The sequence below is a fragment of the Cariama cristata genome, unplaced genomic scaffold (assembly GCF_000690535.1).
Source record: "Cariama cristata isolate BGI_N322 unplaced genomic scaffold, ASM69053v1 scaffold39917, whole genome shotgun sequence".
Lineage (NCBI taxonomy): Eukaryota > Metazoa > Chordata > Aves > Cariamiformes > Cariamidae > Cariama > Cariama cristata.
In genome coordinates this window covers 304-25,679 of record NW_009626707.1, presented here as the reverse complement: position 1 = coordinate 25,679, position 25,376 = coordinate 304, and the positions used below count along the sequence as shown (strand labels likewise).

Below are 25,376 nucleotides of genomic sequence, written 5' to 3'. Positions count from 1 at the left end.
GATGACCAGCAGAACTGAACTTCTTTAAGACAGTATCCTCTGCTGACTTCTCGGTATCAAGCATACCAGCTGCTGTCTAGAAGGGATTTTATGGTGGTTGTGTGGCACTGTTTTAACACCGTTAGCTGTGCTAATGATCTCTTTTTCAGGAAGATTTTTGCCTCAATACAATACTCTGGGTGAATTTGTGAGCTTGTCTAATCAGTGTACTGGAGCCTGCCTGCATTTCCTGATTGTATAGTTTTCAAGAATACAGACACAGTTATTAGAAGTGATCTTTGGTGTTAACTGCCAAACATCGTAAGCTTTGTCCATGTTTATATGGAAAACCAGAAAGATTTGTTCTGATTAGGTGTTGGGCATGTAGGGACGTGTGTGTATACGCGTCTGTTTCAATGATATTTGAGTCAGTAACTTGCATGCAACTTAATTCTTAATAAACTTGATTTCTACTGTGAGAATAACAGTTACTTTTGAAAGATTCTCTACTTTCTTCCCATGAAGCAACTTTAATACAGATCTTATAAACAGTATAATATGACAGCAGTGGAAATGTATTGTAGGAGCGATGTAATAGAATAGAATTCTATGATTTTGTAGCCTATTGAAAACAAGCATCTGGTTTCTCTTATAGTTAAAATCTCTGGGTTATCTGTGTGGACTTGTGTCAGAGAAGGGACCCAATTCAGAAGACCTTAACAGAACTGTCGATCTGTTAGCAGGGTTGGGAGCAGAACGCCCTGAAACAGGTATTACTGGGAATGTACGCGTTCTTTCTAATAACTGACATTGTCTTAAAAACATAGCATATAAATACATCAGTAATAGTAATTTCCCAGTGTTGCTATATATATATAAATGTTGATAGAACTCTGTTATCTCTTACAAGTTCTTTTAATGTATGTCTAGTACTTTAAATTATCAATGCATCTCCTTACTGTTGCAAGTATAAGTTTTTCCATTAATACTTCACCTAATGCTTTCATTAAAAATATTAAAATAATTATGAAATTATTTTATTATTAAAAATAAAACTATTTGAAAAAGAAATGGAGCATCCTTGAGCTGATGCAAATAGATAACCTGCAACTGGAGCTACAAAGTGATATCATTTGAGTTGAAGTGATACTGTGTATGTGGCTGAACAATCAAAGTTATTTACTCCTTGTGGATTTTATCACTCACGAAGATATTTCTGAAGGGAAGAAGCTTTCAGATGTTAAATATGCTAGAACAATTAGTATCTTTGAAGCATTAGCTGACAAGCTGATTCTTCATTTGCTCTTGCGGGTATGATGATGTATGATTCTTAATTCAGTGCTATGGTGCCTGTTGTATTTATTTAAAATGAGGGCTTTTTTCTTCTAGAAATATTGACATATATTTGGTCCGGCAAAGACTTTTAAATTGAGCAAGCTCCTTCAGAAAAAAACTTTGTCTTGCTACCCATTTTCCTTTGAAGTACATTGTTTAAAGTAGTAAAATCTCTTTAAATTACAGTATACTTATGTCATGCTGATTTATAAAACCAGCAGTGGGGAGCTGTGAGAATATTAATCTTGGCATAACATGGTATTTAAGTACAATTGTGTGTGTTTCTAGGTTGAATGAATGTTCTGAAATACTGTGTGGAGAAGTTAGTACAGTTACTGTATTGCTGCTTGCCTTTACCCTGCTGCCCTGAACATGACTCGTGTGTGTGCACACACAGAGTTGTGAAACAGCCTTTCGTGGTCCTCTTTTACAGCCTGGGGAAGAAACTCATGATCTGTCTCTAAGTGTTAGTGATGTTTCCCGCATAAAATTAGTTTTGAGTTTTCTCTCCACTTCCTACCAAAGGAAAAAGTAGTGTGTGTGTGTGTGTGTTATTAAAACAGGAATGTATTTCTAAGTGAGGCTTCTTGTTCTGCTCTTTTCTAAAGCCAATGCATCACAGAGCCCTTATAAGAAACTTAAAGAGGCCTTATCATCTGTAGAAGCTTTTGAAAAACACTACTTAGTAAGTATGAATTTTGGTTATTTCTATTAGTATTGCTTGTTTATGTTATGGATGGAATAGGGCCAAATTTTTCGAACCTGGAAAGGTAACATTGAGAACGTGAATCTGTATTTTGGTATCAAAGGTTATTTCTTACACACTGAACACAACAAGGCTGTTTTCTTTTACAACTGGTACCCTGTATGGGCCCTAAGTTTCAAATATTTGGATTAACTTTAATATTTACAGTTATTAGTTGGAGGTTATTATCTGTAAGTATTATACTTAGTAAAAAAGCCAATGTCATGGCTAAGTACCATATTCTGCTATCTGAAATTGAAAACTAATTGAATCTTCCTGAGAAGAATACTGATGTGTGAATTCAGCTTCCTTTTGAATGGTTTAGACTTGCATCTTGCAATGGGTGTTACATGGTTTAAGTTTATATTGTTGAATTTTTTATGTAAACTGTGGGACATCTGTGGATAATAGAGTTGGAGCTGGCATAGATTGAAACATTAGAATTCTCATTGTGCTTTAATATGCATGCTCATTTCCTGACAGCTTCGTTATTGAGGAGCCATTGCAATGATCTTCTGGGTTTTTCAGTAAAAGGTTGTTAAATAAAACACACACCCCCCACCCCCCACCCCCCCAAATTTCACAAGAGTGTGTTTGGTTTTTGTGGGTTCGGTTTGGTTTTTTTTTTTTTCTTTAAATAATCTTCCTCTGAAACTTCTTATATTTGCAGTACTACCATTAAAGTTGTCTGGGGAAAAGTTGAAAAAAAACTGAGCATTTTTTTTTTTTAGTCTGAAAACTAAGTGGTATTTACAAAGTTTTATTGAAAGAAAAAGTCTCAAAAGATTTTATCTGAAGATACCAGGTTTCATTTTTATACTTAATTTCTTTATAAGACTAGTTGGATAGCTGGACCAAAACTAAAATCTTCAGAATTGCTAGCTGCTGTTATGTATCCAGTTCCAACTTGCACCTGAAGATCTCTGCTAAATTCAGCAGTATCTTTCTAAATTTCAGAAACTGAGTGGGATCTGCAGAGTTTTCCAGTGAAAGAGTTGCCATTCCTGTTTCTGTTTCTGCACTTTTATGCAACAGAAATTCAAATATAGATACACTGTAAAAGATTGCTTTCTATGTAGTTGTCGCATAAATGTATACAATTTATATAGTCACCCATATTTTATCCATGTATTCAGTGGAGAAGAACATAGAATTAGTTAAAATTTTCAGACACAGCTAATGTAATTTATTTGCATTTAAAATTTTAATGAGTCTGGAAGGTAAAATGCAGCTTTTCAGACATGTTGAAGGCAAGAAGTGATGAGGTTTTATTACCAGGAAAGGCTTTGTTCTCATTCAATGGCTAGTCTCATGCAACAACTTCAGAATCTTTTGTTAGACTGTCATATCTTCTACGAGCGTGTTGGCTTGTACCTTAATTTTGGAGGAACTTAGCTTTTCATTTGTATGTGTAGCTGATGTCTAAGACCTCTCTGGTTATACTGATCTGTTAAGGAGTGATCCCTTAGTATATTGTAGGATATTGTTGTGAGTTCTTAAATAAAGAAGTGACTTTTCTAGGCTGTCCATAAGAAACATCAAAAATGGCCTAAGAAAGGCTTTGGGAGCTCGTTTTGGGTAATTTTCTTGCCCCATAGGAATAAATGCTTTCTGACAGAGACTCTGCAAAATACTTAGGCAGTTGGAAGCTCTTAACTTGTTTTGAAGGATAGAATAGTTTTTAATACACCAAGTGAAGAAGAATGAGCTTCTATGGAACGTAGCTGACAGTCAGAAGAGGCTGCAAGTTTGTAAATATGATGTGAAATGTTTTATATATCTGGCCAGAAATTGTTATATATGAGAGAAAAAGTTTGGTGGTGCTATACAGTGTGCATTATTACTGCTAATTTTGTGAGAAAGATTTTTTTGCTGTTATTACAAGCTTAGGGCAAGGTGAGGAAGGTGACATGTAGACGGTGTGACTGCATTGGAAATTAATCTTAAAGATGACTGAGAAGCTTCAATTTGGGATTGCATAGCTTCAAGCAAAATTCCTTTAAGGCACTCTTCTGAAAATACTTGCTGCGATTGTAACTTAACATTTTACATTTAATTGTATGTTTACATACTGCAAACTTTTGTATACTTAGTGGTATTGTGTGCAGCTGTAGTGAAAGAATCACGTACCACGTTCTGTGTGTAGTCGATTTGGTTTTGAAGTATTAGTTGTGAGCTTCTGGGGCAAGCTCTAATATTGCTTTAAATCTGTTATGCTGTAGTGTATCCTGGAATGATGCACTACACAATTTTGCAATGATAATCTAATGGCATATAGTCACCGAGAAGTAGGTGCTTTCAAAAAAAGACAGGAGGATTTAAGTGTAAAGAAAACTTGAAACTTCAAACTTTCTGTAAAGAAACTTGAAACTTGAAACTTTCTGTAAAGAAAGCTTGAAACTTCATCTCATCTATTATTTTGGTGGGCTTGAGTTGTCTTACCTAATTTTTAATAGGCTTTTTTCTTCTGCTATTTATAACACAGATACAGGATAATGACCAACTGTAGAGAAAGTGAAGATAACCTGTTACAAACTGCTCCGTATTGTGTGCTGGGGGCAAGGGGAAATCTAAAAAGTGACTCGTTCTGGTCATTTTGTTGTAGTAACTTAGTAGTAACTTTGTTACTGGCTATAAGTTTGTGTGAAATACCATAGAACTACTAAATATATATAAAGCTTATAACAATTTCTTTTCTTTTAAACAGGATCTGTCCCATGCCACCATTGAAATGTACACAAATATTGGAAGAATTCGCTCAGCTAAGCTTGTGGGAAAGGACTTGGCAGAGTTTTATATGTAAATGAATGTTTAAAATGTCTTAAATGCATTAGCTTTCAAAAGTTTGAATATAATCCCTGAGGAAACATGCTGTATTTAAAAAGGAATTTTAAAAAGTACTTTTAAAAATTTAAACATACCCTAAGTTTCAGGCTGTATTTCAGGGAGAAAAAAGAAAAAAAAAAAAAGAAAAAGAACACCAGCAATTTCTTTATATCAAACCTTAATTCTCAGCTCATGATTTATTACTCTTACCTTTAACTGTCCTATGTTCTTTAGCTTGATCTTTTCTTCTAGCGAGAAAAGGGCAATGGGATGGGAGGAGGAAGAAGATAGCTTTGCGTTTACTATAGCCTGCTTTGTAATGTGGCTTCTGACTTATTTCAAAAAGTATAGTTAACTACGTAAGTGTCTATATATACACCTAAGAAAAGCCAGAAAACTTGTTCTTTGCAGAGTAATCAGCTTTGTATTTGAGGTTATGATTGCAAAGTGTTTGTTTCCCCCGCTGTGAAACTTAGTGGTTTTATTCCTAATTTCCAAATATATTTTTTTGTGTTTATCCCTGCTGTTAAATTCCTCTAAATGAACCTCCTGCATTAGTTTTCCATTTCATTTTATTTTTCTGATTTAGAAGAATTTGGGAGTCCTAAGTGGTTTTTTGGGAAAATATGTTTGGGCGTGCTTCTTGCCTATATTCACTAAAGCAGTCTGGTCTTCTAGCTGCAACAGATTCTGCTAAATTAACTTAAATTTTCACTTGAGGGAATAATGTTAGGTTTAGAGACTACCATGAAGTGCTGTGTAGTGATAAAATGGTATTTTCATTGAAGCATTTTCCTGCTTTAAAATTGAGTAAACATATTTTTAGTTAACTGTCAGAAGCTTGAGATGGCTTTTGTCCCATTTGTGGGAGGTAGCTTCACGTCACTTGCTCTGGCTTGGGATAGATCTGTATATGAAGCCTTTCATCGACATAGTATATTTGCAATAATTGCAGTTGTGCTTGCTTAAGTGAATTGCATGAAGGTAGGCTGATAAGTTGATCTGTTAGCGGCACAATAAAGAGCGTAATGGTTCACTGCATCTTGTTCTGCATTCATATGCAATGTTCCTCTCCCATCATCACTTTTTGAAAGTGTGTAGCGAGTTTTCATGGCTGCAGAGGTTCTTACATTGCTCTGTACCCATTTCTTTACTTCTAAAGGAGGAAGAAAAGTCCACAGAAGGCAGAAGTCTATCTTCAAGGAGCACTGAAAACTTACCTTGCTGAGGGCTGGGCATTGCTCGTCACGCATACAAGAAAACAGTTAGCTGAATGTCAGAAACACCTTGGGCAAATAGAAAAGTATCCTCTAAAAGGTGGAGCCAGAAAAATCAAGACGGGAGAAAATGACACTTCTGATTATTTTTCTGATATATCTCTAACTTTTATTTAACAGTGGAGACTGCTAGACACCAGACAGCTGAATCATTTCTTGTTTCCCTTGTTGCTGTTCATTTGAGGAGGGTTGGGTTATTTATTTTTTCATTTTTATTTTTTTAACATCTGGTTCACTTAAGAGCTTTTGCATGTGGTTACTGCTCTCTCTTTTAAACATGCTTAGGCTTTAGAGAGTGGTGCAGCATGTATAATGTGACGTTTGTCATTAGTTCAGCAGATAACATAGAGGTTTTTTGTGATACTGTCTGTACTTCGTCATTATGGAAGTTTTTATGCGGTACTGTTTGTTCATTTGGTAAATATGGCATTATAGTGTGTTCCTATATTAAGGAGCTTGATTTCTGGGCTTGTTTTCTGTAACTGCTACCACTTTTTTCCTGTATCTGACTTGGCAGGACTCTTTTGGTATTTGTAATAGTGACTTTTTCCAAGAGTTAAAACAGAGGCTTGGAAGATGAAAATCATGTGGCTTTGGTGTGGTGTGTGGTGTTTTAATATTTTTTGCTGTTATTTATTTTTTATTTCTGGCTTTGATCTCTTCTTCAGGAGAGTAGGAGTTGTTTGCTTTTAAATCGTGCAAAAGCCTCAGTCTTCAATGTGTGAATGAAATCTCTGTAAATGCCACATAAATGCTAAGCAATACTTGGAGAGGATGATTTGGTCCAATTCTAGTGTTTGACAGGCTTCAGGTTCTTCACTTTGATACTCTCTGCATTATTTTCACACACCAGCTCTATCCGCTACAACTGTATTTGTTTAAATATTAAATCTGTCTGTTTTGCTGTATTGTTGCTACTTTCAAGATAAGAGGTGTGTGGCTGGGGGGAAGGTCTGCTGACTGGCCTTGGGTGTTTTGTTGCATTCTTTTTGGCATTAGAAACGGCACAATTTGAATTCTGCTTTTCATTTTAGGCTCATACGTTGTTGCCTAAATTTGATATCTAAGTTAAGTAACTTGGTTCTAATCTGAACTGTTGTGCTGCATGCAGGACATTTATGTATTACAGCGAAATGGCAAACTTTCATTATTTTTTGGTATTTTGGGGGAAGGGTACTGCTTTCAGTGGTGCCATAGTTATAAATAGAATTCCTCTAAGTGTTCCAAACTGGTGTGGTCAGTTGAACAGAGTGCTTTCTGCAGGACATTTCTTGTGGAAATTGCAAGGAAAGACAGCTTTTGTTGAATGGTCCTTCTAGCTTTTTTAAACTTGTTGGAGGTTTTTTGTTTTGTGTTTTTCTTTGCCTAAGAAACTCTTGTTTTAGTCTCTAAGTGACAATACTAGGAACATTATGGTAGCTGAAAATAATTTGAGCTAAATTCAAATTTCTAGTTTATTTTTGGGTTTTGTTATTTTTTGGGTTTTTTTGTTGTTTTTTTTCTTAGAAATAGGCAGACATTTACAATGTCTAAGTCTCATTTGAAAATTCTTACATCAGTTTTAAACACTCTTAATTTTTTCTGCTTCAGGGCAAATGCTCTTAAAGAATCTCAGCCAGTAATACTGCAGGCTTAGCTAAATACTTAAATGAGCATTTGTATCCCCAGCACTCAAAAGTATAAAGACTGTCTTACGACTTAGGTATGGTAAGTGATGCTGTAACAGCTGGCAGATTCTCAGCCAAGTAAACTGAAATATAATCAAGTACTCAAGTTATTTAGTTCTAAATGTTGGGCAGCATAATGCGACACGGTGGGTCTTTAACTTGCATGCTGCATTGATCTATTTTCAAATGATCAATCTTCTATGCTCACGAATCTTTTTAGATGGGGGCAGATTGCACAGGTTAATAATGGCTCATATTTTAGTAGGTCTGCAAAAAGTAGAGATTCTGCAATGTTCTTAGAGCATAGTAAATCTTCCATTGTTTCTTTTCTAATGGAAGAGTATGGTGATGATAAAAGCAGGTCTTGTATTAAAAGAATGGAAAAGCAGTATTTGAACTGTCTTGTTTTCAGTCAAATTTCTGAATGTTGTAGGTTTCTACCTCATGTTTCCTTAACTTTGTTAGTTATCTTCAAACAAGCAGCCTTTTAGCTGGTGATAATCACTTAACAGAAGATGAACGCAAAAGCTTTTGCCAAGAAATACTAGATTTTGCCAATCAGCAAGCGGAGAACCAAGGTAAGTCTGGTTCTTAAATACTTTAAAACTTAAGCTGCTGAAATCTGATTTTTCCCTAAAAGAAGATTGGAAGGCTTTATCTGATTGGTTTCATTATCTTGTATATAACTTCTGAACCAATGTGGTTCTTGTCATTTCCAGAACATTTATAAAACTTCTGCAGTAATTAAGAATAGTCAAAGATGAAAAGGTAATTAACATTTTCATCCTGAATATTGGAAGGTCTTTGTTTTCCTTCACTTATCTGTTTTTCTGTTTTGACAGCCCATAATTTATCTTGTGTTGGGTTGTTTTTTTCAATTCCTAACTTACCTTTGTCTCTACATTGCTGGCACACAGATGGCAGCTCTGTGATGATTCTTCTTTGGTTTTGACGTTAGACCTGTACCCATCCACTTGCAGCTTATTATTTTGACCATCCTACCTCTTGTCTTGATTCTTCCTGCTGCTTCAGTAATACCTTGTCCTCAGATATTAATCATAATTCAAATTCATATGGAATACTTCCTGTAGATCTGAAGACTGTTCATTTTTATGCAGAAGTTTTTCTTGATGAATGGATGTACCATAAGTAGTATGTTATTTTAGACTTGCTGCTTGATTAAATTTTGGTACTACCTCAATGTTGGTTTTTGGAATCTAGGAAAGAGGATGAAAAACTCTTGTATGGTAAAGCTGACGGTGCAAGGCACCAGTCCAGTCATTACTTCCTTAAACTTGTACTTGCTCTTGATTTATGTATGCTTGCTTTTGATTTATGTGCTCTGGGAAGTTTGTCACTTTATGCTACTGTGTTCGTCTAGAATGTTTTATGTAGCAGTGAAATGTTAAACTTCTGCTTAGACACTATCTCTTAGTTTAGTTGTCTTTAATAGCCCGAGTACTAAAATTCTAGTAGATGTAACTGTTAGGAAACAGATCTCTACATTTTTTAAGACTCACTTATATGCAAGATAAAACTAAAATATGAAAGTATTGATTTGTTGTGAAAGGATTAATTGTGAGAAGTTGTTGATCCATTTAATTCTAGGGGTTAAATTTTTAAGAGAAAAGATTTGCTGATCTCCAGCAGCAGTAGAGAAGAATAAAATCCCTGTTTTTATCTTTCCAGGTCAAAAGGTTTTATTGCCTATGCACTCCTTTGCGCAGTTGAAAACTCTGCATTTTGACCCTCCAAATGCTGTTGTCCATGTAGGTGGAAAGTTGTCTATTGAGTTGACTTTGCTGAGCCAAATGCCCATCCCTGTCCAAGTGGATCAGATTGCCATCCATGTTCACTTCAGCATTGAAAAAAATAGTTACAGAAAAACAGCTGAGTGGCTCACTAAGCACAAAACTTCCAATGGTGTTATCAGCTTTCCAAATGAAATTGCAGGCTTTCCTTTGTCAAGAAACAACTTGCCAGCACTGGAGCTATATGAAATGTATGAACGGAGTCCCTCGGATAACTCCTAGGAATTATCTGCAAAAATGTGCACATGCTACTACGAAGGCAAGAGAGCAGCAGTTCTTTGGATATGCCGTCAGGGCTGACTTTAGAAGATGGGGCTCATGTGTTGAAATGCAACAACTTAATACTGCAGCCAGGGGTCAATAAAATAACCTTCAATACTCAGGTATGTTTTTATAGTTGAGTGAATGTAGAACTCATGAAAGAAGAAGTAAAAGCACTGGCTGAGAGAGAGTGTAGTCCTGGCAAGCAGTACCTGTATTGCTTCCTGTTACAGCTTGGGTCATGCCATACCCCTTGGGGGTTTCTTTTTGTTGTTCTAGACTTTAATTTCCGTTGAAAGAATGCTGTTGTGTTTGTGCCATGATGTACAGGTGACTCTCCTATTTGCAAGCATTTGAGTCAGCCTTCCAAAACTTATTTTAAACATCTTGATTATTGCTGCCAAAAATTAAACTAATAAATTCATATACAAGATAATATACTGCTCACGAAGTCTGCCTTTGCTGTTGAGCTCATTAAGAATAATGTTTAAAAATTTTGATGGGAATATGTTTTCTAGCCCTTAGTAAGTGATTGTGTGGTTAAATTTGGTTGATAACCTGTTCTTCACTGTTGGAGGATGGTAGAATATTTTTTCATTTGGTGGATGTAGTAAACCTGCCTGCAAGAAGTATGACAGAGTTAATCTCAGCTTCAAATATTTTTATTTAGAAGACGTCAGAATTAAAATCGCCCCCATTATTCATCTTAATCACATAGGGAATGAGAAGACAAGAACATAAGGATTCTGTGCTACAGGAAGACTAAATTTGCATGTGCAAACATCTGTGGAAACTGTGTCACCATCCAAATGCCACTCTCAGAAAATGGATTACAGTCCTCCTTGTGCCATATAGCGTTGCATGTGAAACTCCCTCAATTCCTGACTTGCGCATGCACTGCTTAAGTTAGTTTAATACTGGGAGTAATCCTTTTTTTCTTCCCATTCTTCCCCCAGCAAGCTAAGTACTCCCAGTAATTGCTGAAATGCTTAAGGACAGTAGTGCTTATCGCTTCTGTTCACATTGCATTACTACTGGATGCATCGTAAGTGGAGATTGGCAGGCCTTGAGTACCAATCCTGCTGGTTGGTTGTGGTGGTGTGTTGGTGGTTGTTGTTGTTGTTTTTTGGTGTTGGTTTTTTTTTTTAAACTGCCACTCATTCTGAGGCCTTGTACTTTGCTGATCTGTGGTTTGTTTGCTTGTTTTAGTGAAAAGGGGAAAGGCATTTACCTGCCAACTTAGTCCTAGGAAGTGAGATTTCACCATCTGTTTGGCATTCCAGGAGTAGGAGCTTCCGGCTTCAATTATCATGTTGTTCTGTTCTTTGGGTTTCTTGAAATAATTTCTATCTCCTCCTGCCACCCTCATAACCCTTCATAGGCAAGTATTTAGTAGAGTTCAATGCTACAGTAATGAACGTCAGTGGAGGGAAAATTTGAGTGAGAAAACACTGAGAAATTCAGTGCAGCATCTGAATGAGTAACAGGAGATGGGGCAGCACAAAGAAAACTGCAACAGGTATTTCATAGCTGCTTCATTTTCTGAGCATTATCCAGCCTGTGTATTGGAAAAAGTATGGATGGTATGAAGAGGCAAAGTGTTTTGTTGTCATATATGGTATATGTGCCTGCTAGCTTTGCCATTTTCTAATTGGTTTAAATTAGCTTTGGTCCCATCTTGGTCCCTTTTTTAAACTAATTTTGAAATGACAATCTACATATCTGCTTTTGATGATGAAAAATTAATAGCTAGAAAGAGAGCTGACCAGGAGGTTTCTTTAGCATTCTTAGCATATTTTAGGTGCTCCACACCTGAGATTTTAACTTTCTCCTCCCCCCCCGCCTCCTTTTTCTAATTGTTAATTTCTGTCTTGTCATAAACTTTGTTTAGAGTGAAGCTTTCTGTAGGCTTACATAGTCTGCCTTTCCATTCCTCCAGCGCTGGGGCAGAAAGCACTAGAGAGATGTGCTTGGTACATGTGCAGACACACATTGTAGAACCTGTGCGGGTAGCAGGTACCTCAAGATGGAAGTTGAGTTCAAGTCCCTGATGATACAGTGTGAAGTGGCAATACTGTCATTTGAACTACCTGTTGTCATGGTTTAATCCCAGCTGGCCACTCGGCCCCACCCAGCCACTTGCACACTCACCCCGGTGGGATGGAGGAGAGAATCAGAAGGGTAAATAGAGAAGACTTGTGGGTTGAGATAAAGACAGTTTAATAGGGAAAGCAAAAGCTGCAAGCACAAGCAAAGCAGAACAAGGAATTCATTCCCTGCTTCCCATGGGCAGGCAGGAGTTCAGCCATCCCCAGGAAAGCAGGGCTCCATCACCCGTAACGGTGACTTGGGAAGACAAACGCCATCACTCCCAACGTCCCCCCTTCCTTCTTCTTCCCCCAGCCCTATATGCTGAGCATGATGTCATACGGTATGGGATATCCCTTGGGTCATTGGGGTCAGCTGTCCCGGCTGTGTCCCCTCCCAACTCCTTGTGCCCCCCCAGCCTCCTCGCTGGTGGGGTGGGGTGAGAGGCAGAAAAGGCCTTGACTTTGTGTCCTGCTCAGCAGTAACAAAAACATCCCTGAATTATCAGTGATGTTTTCAGCACAAATCCAAGCCATAGTCCCATACCAGCTACTCTGAAGAAAACTAACTCTATTCCGCAGTAACAAAAACATCCCTGAATTATCAGTGATGTTTTCAGCACAAATCCAAGCCATAGTCCCATACCAGCTACTGTGAAGAAAACTAACTCTATTCTAGCTAAAACCAGCATACCTACTAACCTAATTTTTTAGGTTTCTCATTCTTTCAAAGCATTGGGACAAGTTAATGGGATTTGGAGATGTCAGAGGTCTTGGTGGCTGCAAATGTAGTTTTCTGTAAAACAAATGGATGTGTATGTACAACTGGATTTCAGGTGAAGGAGCCTTACTAGAAGAAAGCTGTTAGAGAGTGTTCTGAGCAGGCATTTTGGCTTAGTGGGATCAGGAATCAATCTGAAACCACAGAAGAGGAGATATGGATGAAAAGCTAGATACAACTCTGGTTTAAATTTGCCTTGTTCTTCATGCTTCTGGTGGCTATTTAAGGATGGACTGGTTTACACTTACAACTTTCCTATTTTCCTAACCTTCCTTTCTGGAAAGAACTTTGCATGGGAAGACTGCTCAGTGTGAATCCTACTTATCTTCATATAATTGTTCAAAGCATGACTTATCTGTCCTTAAATGGGAAGATCTGAATATGTTATAATTTTGACAGTGTAACTAGGTAACATGATGAAAGCTTCTCTAGATTTGAGCTGCAGTATTTACAAAATATTTACTAAAAATCCATTATCATTGTAGTAGTATACAATGTGACTTCTATTGGATTACATAGCTGGCCAGAGGATAGAAACTGCTGACAGCTTGTTTTCTGAATTTTCTTACAGTAATGCTTAATTGCACTACTTTTGCAGAAACAGGAATGACTGTGCTTCTAAAATGCAGAGGGAGTTTGATACTTTGTGTAGATCTTCGACTGATGATTAGCATTATTGATGCCAATAGCATCTTCCAGTGTATTTTTTCAAGCTTTAAAAGAGATCAGAAAGCACTGTCTAAATTCTTGAGACCAATATTCCCATCTGGTGTTGAAGTTTAAAGTATGTATATATTATGAAAGACTTTACTCATGCTTTTCTGTTTATAAAGTATTCAAGGGATAAAATTTAGTGACTTTAATGTCAAAATACATAACACTGAATTTCAGTCAGGATTTGCTTTGTAAATAACTGTGTAAGTGAGGTTTGAATGTTAAGTTGTTACAGCTTTTCTCTACAATTTCTAATCTTTAGATTTAATTATACCCAGCATCAATATTTATGTATTACACTTGGTAAAATGGCGTATGGAAAAAGAAAACATTTCCCATTCCCTAGCAGTAGTAGCTAAAAGCAAATAGAATCAAGAATAAATATACTAGCAGATGTTATAAATTTGCTTTTTAGGTTATCAAAAAACATCCAGAATCCCATTATTCAGGGTAAGGGAAGAGTTTGAAATAAAGTATGTATGTATTACTTTTTTATAAGCATTCCCACAGGATGTGGGGTGGGGAGTGTCTGAAATCGATAGCTTGAGCTGAAAGCTGTGCCTTATATAAATGTAGGATTTTATGAATGTTAGCCAAATAAGCACTTCACTGCTTGCTAAATATCATTTCAGTACTTAATAAATATAATTAGATTTTAATGTATGTGGCACTTGGAGGAGGGGGAGGAAACAACCAACAAACAAGACAAAAAAGCACCCCAAAATAATGGTTTGACAGCATAGCTACTATAGTAGTTATTCTGATTGTTGGTACTTATTACTTATGGTGATTTTTTTTGAATCGGCCAGCACTCTATAGAGTTTCTATCTTAGTGGGGCAAAAGGTGCTCCTTTGTGAAAGTCTTGTCACTTAGTCGGAGAATGAGTCTGTCGTTTTAATTTACAAATGCAAAGTGTCTGATAAAAATGAGCTGAAAATATGCTGTTCTTTAGCAGAAAGTTTGTTCTAGAAGTATTTCCTAAATTGAAAAATCCATTCAAATATTTTTCTTCAAAGGCCAAAGAACCTGGGACATACACGCTCAGGCAACTGTGCACTTCAGTGGGAAAAGTACAGTTTGTCCTTCTTCACATTTACCCAATCGTGCAGTATGATGTATATTCTCAGGAGCCCCAGCTAAAAGTGGAACCGATGACTGGTAGGTACAGTTGCTATGCTGAAGCTGTTTTGATGATTTCTGTTCTACTCTCTTGGGACTAAATAAAGTGTTTTCTGGTTTGCATGTTACTCATTTTTTTGCCTTACTCTTGATTTTGAGTCTCAAATAAATTCTCACCTTTCAAATTACCCATCAAGTATGCTGTGTCAATGATGGCTAGTTTTCAACAACTAATTCCAGTGAGTGGCTCTGAAACATGTAATGTCATGTTAATTTGAACATGTAGTGTCACTTAGATATCAAGTATGGTTTGAGCTGCCACACTGATTAGGAGAAGTGAATATTTCAATTTGTAATTGGCTGAGCTCTGTGTTGGTTCTGTGATACTGCAGTCTCTTTGGTACTTGCAAGAAACGAGTAAGAACTGGCATTCTCTACTAGAGGGGATAATATAAACTTACTAAAATTAAATACTGAATACGTCCACTGATTTCATGGACAGCTGAGCATTACTTGTAGAGTTTATTAAAGTTTATAAATGGAACTTAATAGTGATTTTGTTTTCAGGCTATTAACTGAGGCAGATGAGTTTGTATGCATTTTGTGCTATCATTCCAGTTACAGGGGTTGCAATGTGTGCGAAGGACAGGCATATTGGGTATCAATCAAATTAGCTTCTCTTATGAAATTGATGGTTGTGATTCGGATATTTGAGAGTCCCTGTGCATACTGGCATTCTTGTTATGTTGATTATGTAAATACAGCATGTGGGTATGACTGGCATCGTAGGTGCAAAAATATAAAGCTGTCTACAACCTGGAGTACTTAACAAAAAGCTTAGTAAATTCTTTGGGATTATTGTATTTCACTGAATTCTGTGCTGCCAGTGCTACACAGTGCGTGAGCCAGCTAATCTAAGCCATCCAAGAAACAGTGGTTTTGGTCACTGAAGTTGAGACAACCCGTTTCTCCACCCGACCGTATCTGAGCTAGGTTTGATGTGTTGTGTAACACCAAAACCCCACACTTTTAAGTTACCCTAACATGTGTGACAAATTGTCTGGGAACATTGCTAACAAGCCTTAGCAGTGCATTGTAACTATCAACTGATGAGTACTGGAATCTGTTAACAATTTTTGCTTGCTTCTTCAGATAGCCTTTTGGCTGGCATTCCCCAGAAGGTAAAATTCACAGTGACTACTGGTCACTACACCATGAAGAACGGGGATACTTTGCAGCTCAGTAATGCGGATGCCATGCCTATCCTGTACCATCCGGAGAGCAAGGCAGTGATCTATTCCAACACCAAAGGTAAGCAATAAAGTAAAAATCAATAATCTTTAAATGACTGAAAATTCAGTAATCCCGAAGTAAACCTGTACTTACAGCGTTAAGAACACTGATGCTGTCTTTTTCAGTAGCTGTTATTAAGAACAATTCTAGGGACTTGCAGCTGAGTACTTCAGTGCAAGAAAGGTCTTAAACTTTCACCCTCAAAGTAGTAGTATGAACTTTTCAGCAAACCTAGCTGGACAACTTTCACTTTCATTGATGAAATTCAGCAGACATGGTGAAACTGCTGCTGAGGTGAGCATCTGTCATGATTTCCAAGTGAATCATGGTGATCTCTTATTACTATACAGGCTCTGTTTTGAATGGACCATTTTTATTGTGCAGTAGTTGTAAGCAGGTTTTTATGTAGTGCTGTATGTCAGTGGAGCATTTCCTTTGGCCAGTGTTTCATTTAAACAGATGACATCCTAGTTCCTTTTTTTCTGAGCATAAGTACTCTGTAGTCTCCTCAGTTGCTCATACACAAGCAACTTTTACATAAATAGGAAGAACAGTTTTAACAGATTTGATGAAATTAAGACTAAAATAGACTATACAGAGGCACCCCATGTGTAGTATTTTAAAGGCAGATGATGAATGGTGACCAAGAATACTGATGCATCTGTGTTCAAAAAGTTCTAAGTTTGCTTGAAGTGAAATTATGAGACTTAAGGAGGTGCAGGACATTGTAAAAACTTCGATAGGTGTCGTATGACAGACTACAGTAGCTCTTTATAGCTAGTTTGACGCTTGTTATCAAATTGTCCTCTTAGTTCTTTCTTGAACATTGGAAAGGAGTATTACACAGAACATGGTGGTTACCTTCCTGCAGTTTAAGAAGGATAGAGCGTTACTGTTGGGAAGTTGTGAACAGCAGTGATATTTAAGATGTGCAGATTATAGCTCATTTGAAGAAGTTACCATGGAGTTATACAACATGGTTTCTCATTGCTGTTTTTGCAGACGTGTTGGTCTTGCTAGGAAATGGCACCACATATTTTTCTATGACACTTAACTTTTTACACTAGTTTCATTACTTATTTTCAGATTAAAATGAAAATTGGGAAGGGATAAACGTGGTGTTGTTTTAAAACTACTTTTTTCCCCATTCTACACAACTATAGAAAAGATCTCGGAATCATCATTAAGGATTCAGTCTTCTGAAAAGATCACAAGCATCAGTTTACCGGTAGCTCCTGCATATCATGTGATTGAATTTGAACTAGAAGTCATGTATTTGCCATCAGCCACAGAATCCGCAGTGGAGAAAGAAAATACTACAAATAAAGAAGTTCACAGAAAAAACAAAGAGAAGCAGAAACAGGACAACTGCATGGCTACTGTTGACCAAAAAGTAAGATGTAATTTAAGGTTTTTATTATGAAATCTATTTGATCACAAGGGTATACACTTCATAAAATAGAAGTGGCGGTGATGGCGCGGGGAACCTGCTTGTGTTGAACTAATTTTCCCTTAAAAGATATACATGCAAAAATAATAGCAAATGTTATAAATGTAAAGAAAACATAAATATAAGCAGTAGTATATGCTATGTTTTCTATATTGCCAGTTGTTCCCCTGGCTAGTATTGTGTGTTTTAAAGTCCTAACATTCACAGTTTATATAGGATGAAGGATACTTGTATCTTTGTAAAAGGTGGCATAGTGGTCTTTAAATTCTCCCTACTGACTCATGGGAAAGATATTTCTTCCACTTGCAAAGAATCTGTATGCTGTGTTGAGGTACTTAACGCCGTAGTGTTTCAAGCGGGTCACGTTCCTTAGTTGGAGGTAATTTTTCCTCTTAATTTTCATTATGAAGTGTGAATAAAATAAGTATTATGGAAAGAAGCTCTTCAGCTGGCAGCAAAATGATCTTGAAACCATCACCTTTCACAGTGTTACTCCTTGTTAACATTGACCAAGCGCACTGCCATGTATCCTTGTGTGTGAAGAGCTGGGTAAAAAGGAGTATCTACAGACTAGCATTGCTACAATGTGATGTGACAAAAGATTTTAATTTTTTTTCTCTGCATTTAAAAAAATGTTGTTAAATATATAGGCTTTACAAATGGAAGAATGGCAGCATTCACTTCAGGAGAAATTCTGCAGTTAAGTGTGCTGCCTCAAGTTAAAACAAATATACATTAAATACCTTTTTAAAAATATTTTGAGCTTGTATTTAATATATTAAAGTATTATAAGGACATTTCAGTAATAGATCTTACAGTGATTTATTTCATATTGACCTTTTACCAGAGTATTGTATTAAGATGCTATTGGTATTGTTCAGTGTCCTTTTATCTTTTCTTCTATTCCCCTTCATTTATTTCTAGTCTTCAGAACTGGGTATGTCCTTTTCCATAGGAAAAGCTTCTTCGAGATTTCATATCACGCTCACAGGAAAACAAAAGCCTAATATTTTGTCAGATTAGTTTTTGACATACTGATTTTTTTAAAATTTGTTTTTTCTTCTTCCCCTTCTGGGTGGATTAGATATGGACACTTGCTGAGAAAAGTTTTGTTTAGAAATGAGAAGAAAAGCAAACTTGTTTTTCCAAAGACCATTACGAATAAGAACTTTGTTCCCTTTTTCCTTTAGGTAACCATTGATTGTCCTTGGTCGATTTACTCCACTATTATTGCATTAACATTCTGCATACCTTTTAATGCCAAGCATTCCTTATTGTCAGCTGGCAAACGGTAATGTACTCATTAAATATTTATTGTTTCTTTCTTCTTACAAAATATGGAGCTGGAGTTTCATAAGTAATATTTATAGCTGCCTTTTTTTTTTTTTTAAGTTGAGCTTTTGTCATCTTACACAGCTTCCCGTTGGAAGCTTGGGCATTTCCTCTAGTGTTCTTTCATAGCAATAAAACAAATTTGTGGTTTCAGCTATTTTGGAAATAAGACTACAAGATAAATCAAGCTAGCCTATTTCTTTGTAGTTACTTGTTTTCATTTAATATGAAAGAGAATGTTTTACAGCCTTGTTTCTGTGGACTCATAAGTACTGACAAAAAGCCTGAAAGCAACAAATACACCTGCTATTCTGTTTTTGCTTGAGCTGTGCACTTTGAAAACAATTCTATGGATGCTCACTCTTTCAGTGTTAACTGTCCAACTTTTGTTGAATAAACTGTGTCACGTTTTTCAGGAAATATGTGCAAGTCTGTGTACAGAATTTGTCAGAACTCTGTTTCCAGCTTTCAGACAACAGCCTAAAAAAATCTGCAGACTGTACAGATTTGCAGCTGGTACCTCTGAACCCTGAATCTCAACAGGTAAAGATTCACTTGGTGGTTTATGAGCTTGTTGGCAGGGCAGCTAGATAAAGTTCTTGTTAGTGAAATTATTAGCACTTCTGCACATAGATTTTGTAGTAAGGAAGGCTGATAGCTGATGTTAGGTCAGACCTTTGCAGTCGTCTGAATAACTTTGATTCTTAAAGATGGTTTAGAAGGCATTTACACATGTAGATCTCGGATTAAATTCTAAAACTTGCAAAGATTATTAGATAAGTTTTCAAACTTGTCCGTTTGCCTCATGCAAAGTGCTACATACCTGCTTAAACAACAGCTATACAAATGTGAAATCACTAATATCACTGTTAACATTTAATTTGTTCATCTTGTAGCTGCAGTTTGTCATTAGGTTTTAGGAAAAAAATCAGGTAGGGACTGTTTTCTCATTAAATACAGCTGTGAACTAGTTAAGTTGCAAAACAGTCCCCTTGAATTTTCTTTCAGCCTTGTCTGAACATATCAAACGGGTCATTCTTGGTGCCTAGGAAAAGTATATATGAACATCGTTATTATATTATTAAATATGACTTTCAAATAAAATATTTTTCACATTTACTTGAATGTGATTGATTCTGACAGTGGAATGTATCTATCCTTTTAATTAGATGTGCATTGTTAAAAAAAATTCAGTATTGGTTGTCTGGATGCATATTTTCCCGAATGATTTAACACTAAAGAAAGTAATTTGTTTTTATAAATGATATTAATGCCAGAACAGACCAACATTTGTATGTGCATTTCCACCTCCCTTCTCAGAGGAAGGAAGGAGCTAATAATATAAATATTCTCTTTCAGGTCATATACAGTAAGCAATCAATATTCTTTGTATGGGAATTGAAGTGGACAAAAGAGCTTCCTCTCTCCTTGCAGTGCCTGTTTTCAGTCAGCTTTTATCCAGCTACCTCTGAAGAACAGTCTCTTACCCTGAAGCCGTTCACTTATGAATTCCAAGTGGAAAATTTTTTTGTAAGTACTCTTCAAAGTGTAGCATATGTTCACTGAATATGTTTTCCTAATATATGGAAAGGGAAAGTCAAGAAATGTATTAGAAAACTTCTGTTTACATCATGAGATTGATACCTACTTAAAATCATTGGAAAGCCAGTTTGTTGAACAATAGAACTGAAGCCTGATACGATATGGTGGAATCATATACTTGGCACTGGAATAGGGGCAGGTCAGGGAAGAAACCCCATAACACTTGCACAAGTGTCCTTGATCTAGTTTCGGGGGTTTTTTTCTGTGTTTTTGCCTTCCTGGGCTTGTGCCATGGAGACTGTCCTTGGGTTACTGAGCTGCTTTTTCCCTGCTGGCTTAAGACTCTCCAAAGCAAATTGCAATTTCCAAAAACTCTTTGTTAAAAGCATTTGTCTTGTTTTTTTGTAGTGCTTGAGATGATATCCTCTAATGAAATATTTAGTGTTTTTTAGGCCATTATCTTAAATGTTTCTTCTTTCCTTCTATGGACAAACTTTTTATTCCTTTGATCAGCTAGGAAGCTTATAGGCTAGATACAATTTCCTATTAAAGGAATTCTATCAACTTTAATCTCATCTCTAAATTCAGTCTTGAGTTACCGTTTTTGTTGCTTGGGTAAAAAGTAGCAACATGAGAAGACTCTCATTTGGTTAAATCCCTTTACCTGTTTTCAGTGTTGCTATGTTTTCTACCTGCTTATTAGAAACTGGCATCGAGCAATATTTTAGGTGTTTGTACTGGCATGTAACTAGCATTGGTTGGCACCTGTATCAGCATCTTTCCGGAGTTTTTAGAGAGAACTAACTGCGTTACAGTGGAGTTTTTTGGTAGAAATTTAATTTTATAGTAATTAAAAGTTGGCTGTGATAATGTGAGCACCATTATTCCAGGGACTGTGATGGTGAGAGTGATGTAGTTCTCCTGTATCACTCAGGATTTGAGTGATGTGTCTGGAAAGTGAGGAGCCAAGAAACCAGTAAAAGTTTTTTTACATAGTATGAATATTGGTATCCATTTAGAAGCATTGAAAGGCTGAGTTAAAGAACAGAAGTGGAGGGAAAAATTGTGTGCTCGCTGCTGATATCAAAAATAGATTGAATCAAATTTGGTTTGCCTATTTTCTCAAACTGAGAAGATAATGAAGTGAACGTTACTTATAACTGAATCTTGCATTAAAAAGATTTAATGGATGTTAAATGTAAAGTTAAGTTGTTACTGTATCAATTGTCCAGTTCAACTTAAACACAAGTAAAACGCCCCTTTTTTTCTTGATAACAGCACTGTTTTCTTCCTGACAGACATTGTATCATGTGAAAACTGAAATTTTTCCACCATTGGGGGCAGAGTATTGTAAAACAGGCTCGCTCTGTTCTTTAGAGGTGTCAATCACCCGACTTGTTGACCTCTCAGAGGTTGACAGAGATGAAGCACTAACAGAATCAGATGGATATTGCACAACAAAACTCATGTATGAAGGTAAGAATATTTTTGTTAAGCATATTGACAAAATTCCCCAGTTTTGTCTTGATAGTGACATCTACTGGACTTTCTATGGCATGTATTCTTGTATTGGGAGTATGGCTGCTCAGTAAAGCAGTTGTCATTTTGCTAGACTGAGAATATTTTTTTTTTTTCCTCATTAATCTGTCTTCAAGTGTAATATAAATGCTGTTCAGGCTGGATGGATACTTGCTTGAGGCCCAGCTTCGGTCCCTTTTGTGTAGGGCTGTTTTCTCACCTTGCACAGCTCTTCACACATAGGTGCTGGTGGGCTTTTAGATGTTGCTAAAATACTGATTTAGTGCTCTGAAACTATATTGAGTGTTCTTCATTTTTCAGAAAAGTTCTTTATAGTGTTCGCTCTTTATTCTTGCAGTTGTTGACAACAGTAGTAACTGGGCAGTCTGTGGAAAAAGTTCTGGAGTGATATCTATGCCTGTAGCAGCTCGAGCAACTCACAAAGTGCACATGGAAGTGATGCCGCTGTTTGCTGGATATCTACCTTTTCCTGATGTCAGACTGTTTAAATACCTCCCTCATCATTCTGCTCACTCCATGCAACTTGATGCTGGTAAAGCTATCTTGACTACATGGCTACTTACAGAAATGATTCTGCTTCTCCTGTGTTCTTGTGTAAAGAGGAAAGCAAGGCGAGGATGTATATTGACCCAAGTACCCATAGGTGTCTTTGTTACTTACTTTCACTCACAGTTCTGATTTGAAACTTATAAAATGTTGCTCTAACGAGACCTTTGAATTCGGGTTGCAGCCTTAGTCTGTGAGGAGAAATAATAATAAATGCATTGTTTTCTTATATTTCCTTTAAAGATTATTGTGCAAAATAGTTGTCACTGGATTTATAATCAAGTGAAAAATATTTGCTAACCCTCTAATCCTGCAGTTTCATTGTCAGTAAACTGCACATCTACTGTGTCTTCATTAGCTTTGGAATTTTTTTCCCAGTTTTTGAAAGGATTAAGTATGAAATAAAATAACTGCTGAAAATTTGTGGCATATAAACCACATTAGATAGAGAGTCTAAATTACCACAGCCACCTAGACTATTTATCTGCACTGTCGAGTAGTTCCAGAGCTGTAGTGAGAATTCATTCGTACAAGCAGCTTACCGTTTGTCAGCAGAGCTCGAGGAACTGCCATTGTGCCCCCTTCTAGCCTGTGACAAATGTGAGGTAATGCTACTTAAATTTTCCTTAGAAACCAATATAATCCATTCTGTTACATCTAGCCAAAAGTGTGCGCAGACTCTGACCTCAGCAGAGGTGATCAGTAACTGTTAACGTGGTAAGCTGGCTGTGCGTCTGAGCTCTGAAATGATTTTTAAGAAGTTTAATCACTCCGTAGAATAAAACTGTGGGTTTTTGTTTTAAACAGATAGCTGGATTGAAAATGATAACCTGTCTGTGGACAAGAATGTGGATGACCAAGCTGACAGCAGCAGCGTAAGGAGCAGAGGTAGCTTGCATTCCTCAGCCAGCGGGGAACACAAAGGTTTGCCAATGCCCCGTCTGCAATCCTTTTCATCGGGTCAGGTCTTCAACTGCAGCACGGGGATGCAAATACTTGTCATTCCCAGCAAGGACGACCATGTTCTGGAAGTCAATATCACGTGACACCTCAGTATAACAACAAGGAAAACAAAACCCGTTAGGAACTGGATATGAAAGCACTTTAAAGGATTATGACCTGATTAGTCGTCGTTGTAACATTCAAACTCTAAGGAGACCTATGGCACTCAACATGTACTGGCCATGGAAGCACCAGACAATTGTATCAATTTAAATGTACAGTGAAGCTTGTGTCAGCTAGTTTATATTGCCACTTTAGTAGGTTTTGTGTAAGCTACGGGGTTTTCTCCCTTCAGTCACATCCTGCATCACACACAGGGCAACAAAAACAAAAAATCCAAATATTTGGACCACTTCATTGGTTTTTTTTTTTTTGTCTGGCAGCTGAGAGGTTTGTTTCATGCTTCCTACATATTTTAGAATTTAAAGTTGGATGATGTAATTATCCAAACCTTGGATTTTTATGTAATAATTTACAGGCTTTTCCACACATGTGCCAGAAACACAACAAAGCATACAACAGCACATTCACTGGTGTAACAGTTGCTTTTCTGGTTTGGTTTTTTGTTTGTTTTGTTTTATCGTTGTTAATTCCTGCCACTGCAATTTTATATTAAACTTCCATCGTTTGCATACTTAGATGCATGGAAGAGCTACTGCTATAAACAATCTTAACTGAACAAAATTCCTTAATTTTTTGAGGCTTTCTCCTTCACAGAGTAGACACTGTGATGTCACATATTATATGATTTTGTGGGGCTGGGGGTTGGGTCATCCTCTTGCATAGTTCTTACCAAAGAAAGATATTGATAGAATTTAATAATAAATTATTTGGCTTATTGAGTTCCCAGATTAATTTCTTTTATTACCATTTCTAAGTGGCTTGGTTTGCTGCCCCAATTTTTAAGTTGGGGCAAAAATTTCAGTATGATGTGATACTTGAACAGTCAACCTTTCATCATAAAGGCTTAGTGTAATTATTACTGATTAGAGGCCAGACTTCCGCATTCATGATGGAAGAAAGAGGTTGGTTTGATATAGGAAAGCTTGCAGATGTAGAATAATTGTGAAGCGAAGTTAAAACATGTAACTTAAAGAATTTCATTATTTATATCTGAAATGTAAATACAAAAAATGTAAAAAAAAAAAAAGTGTAATTTTGGTGAATGTTGCAAATCCACCTGTGACTGGAAAAATTACAACTCCTTCTGATGTCCTGCTTCTGATATTGAAACTTGTGCATTTAATGTGAGAATGACCTTTTCTACTTGCAGATCTATAATGGTGCGTTGTCAGCAGACTCCACAGAGGAAAACTGTCCCATATCAAATACTTGTCAGTAAAGCTAAAGTGAGGAACTGCTCGTTAGACAAGTTTATTGTTGTGTTTGGTTTTTTTTTTTTTTTACTAAACTCAGGTTCTGCTAAATTATAAAGGAGAAAAAAAAAAAAAAGTACCTTCTTTCCAAAACGAATCGCAATTAAGTTGAAAAATGAATAGGCACCCTGCACTGGTCTAAACATTTATTTTTAATTATTTTTTATTTAAAAAAAAAAAAGTCTGAATAGATGTATAAAGTAGACCTGCTAGCTGAAAATGTTCTTGTTATGCATCTTCTTTCTGTGAAGGAATGCCCTTTCTCTGTGGAAATCATCCCATTTTATTCTGGATAAAACCCAAAGCATCATTTAGTGCGAATGACTGCTGGGATTCTTTGACTGGAAAAGGTAACAAGTTAGTGACTTTGACACTGCAGGTATTATAATTAATTCCATTTTCATGGTTTGCTATTAAATCATTTTTCACATTGTTCTGTAATATACTGTTAGACTAAACACATTGTACTAAGATTGTTTAATGAAATTGTAAGCGTTACAGTTCTAAATATACATGTTTTAAAAAGAAATCAACTTCTCTGCTGCTGTGATTTCTTCTGTTTTGCTTTTGACTGGAGGAGTGATTGTCTCCTCTGTTTTAGCCAAAGTTACTTTAACAGAAAAATAGTTCCTAAACTTAAATGAGCGGACACACTCAGAACAGCGGGCTAAAGCGTGCTCTTTGGGTATCTGA

At 36.5% G+C, this 25,376-nt stretch overlaps 1 protein-coding gene across 1 annotated transcript in view; it reads left to right on the top strand.

Annotated features, from left to right (window-relative positions):
- LOC104164710 (trafficking protein particle complex subunit 10-like) overlaps positions 1–23,527 on the top strand; it is a 34,094-nt gene extending 10,567 nt beyond the window's left edge. Inside the window, 16 exon segments of the mRNA XM_009704130.1 lie at positions 635–749; positions 1,923–1,999; positions 4,767–4,858; positions 6,048–6,188; positions 8,295–8,407; positions 9,519–9,857; positions 9,860–10,023; positions 14,501–14,642; positions 15,756–15,914; positions 17,060–17,289; positions 18,537–18,637; positions 19,095–19,221; positions 20,038–20,208; positions 21,519–21,696; positions 22,097–22,291; positions 23,113–23,527. Coding sequence (XP_009702432.1) covers positions 635–749; positions 1,923–1,999; positions 4,767–4,858; positions 6,048–6,188; positions 8,295–8,407; positions 9,519–9,857; positions 9,860–10,023; positions 14,501–14,642; positions 15,756–15,914; positions 17,060–17,289; positions 18,537–18,637; positions 19,095–19,221; positions 20,038–20,208; positions 21,519–21,696; positions 22,097–22,291; positions 23,113–23,351 — 2,583 coding nt within the window. The 3' untranslated portion in view covers positions 23,352–23,527.
- Positions 23,528–25,376: the final 1,849 nt, after the last annotated feature.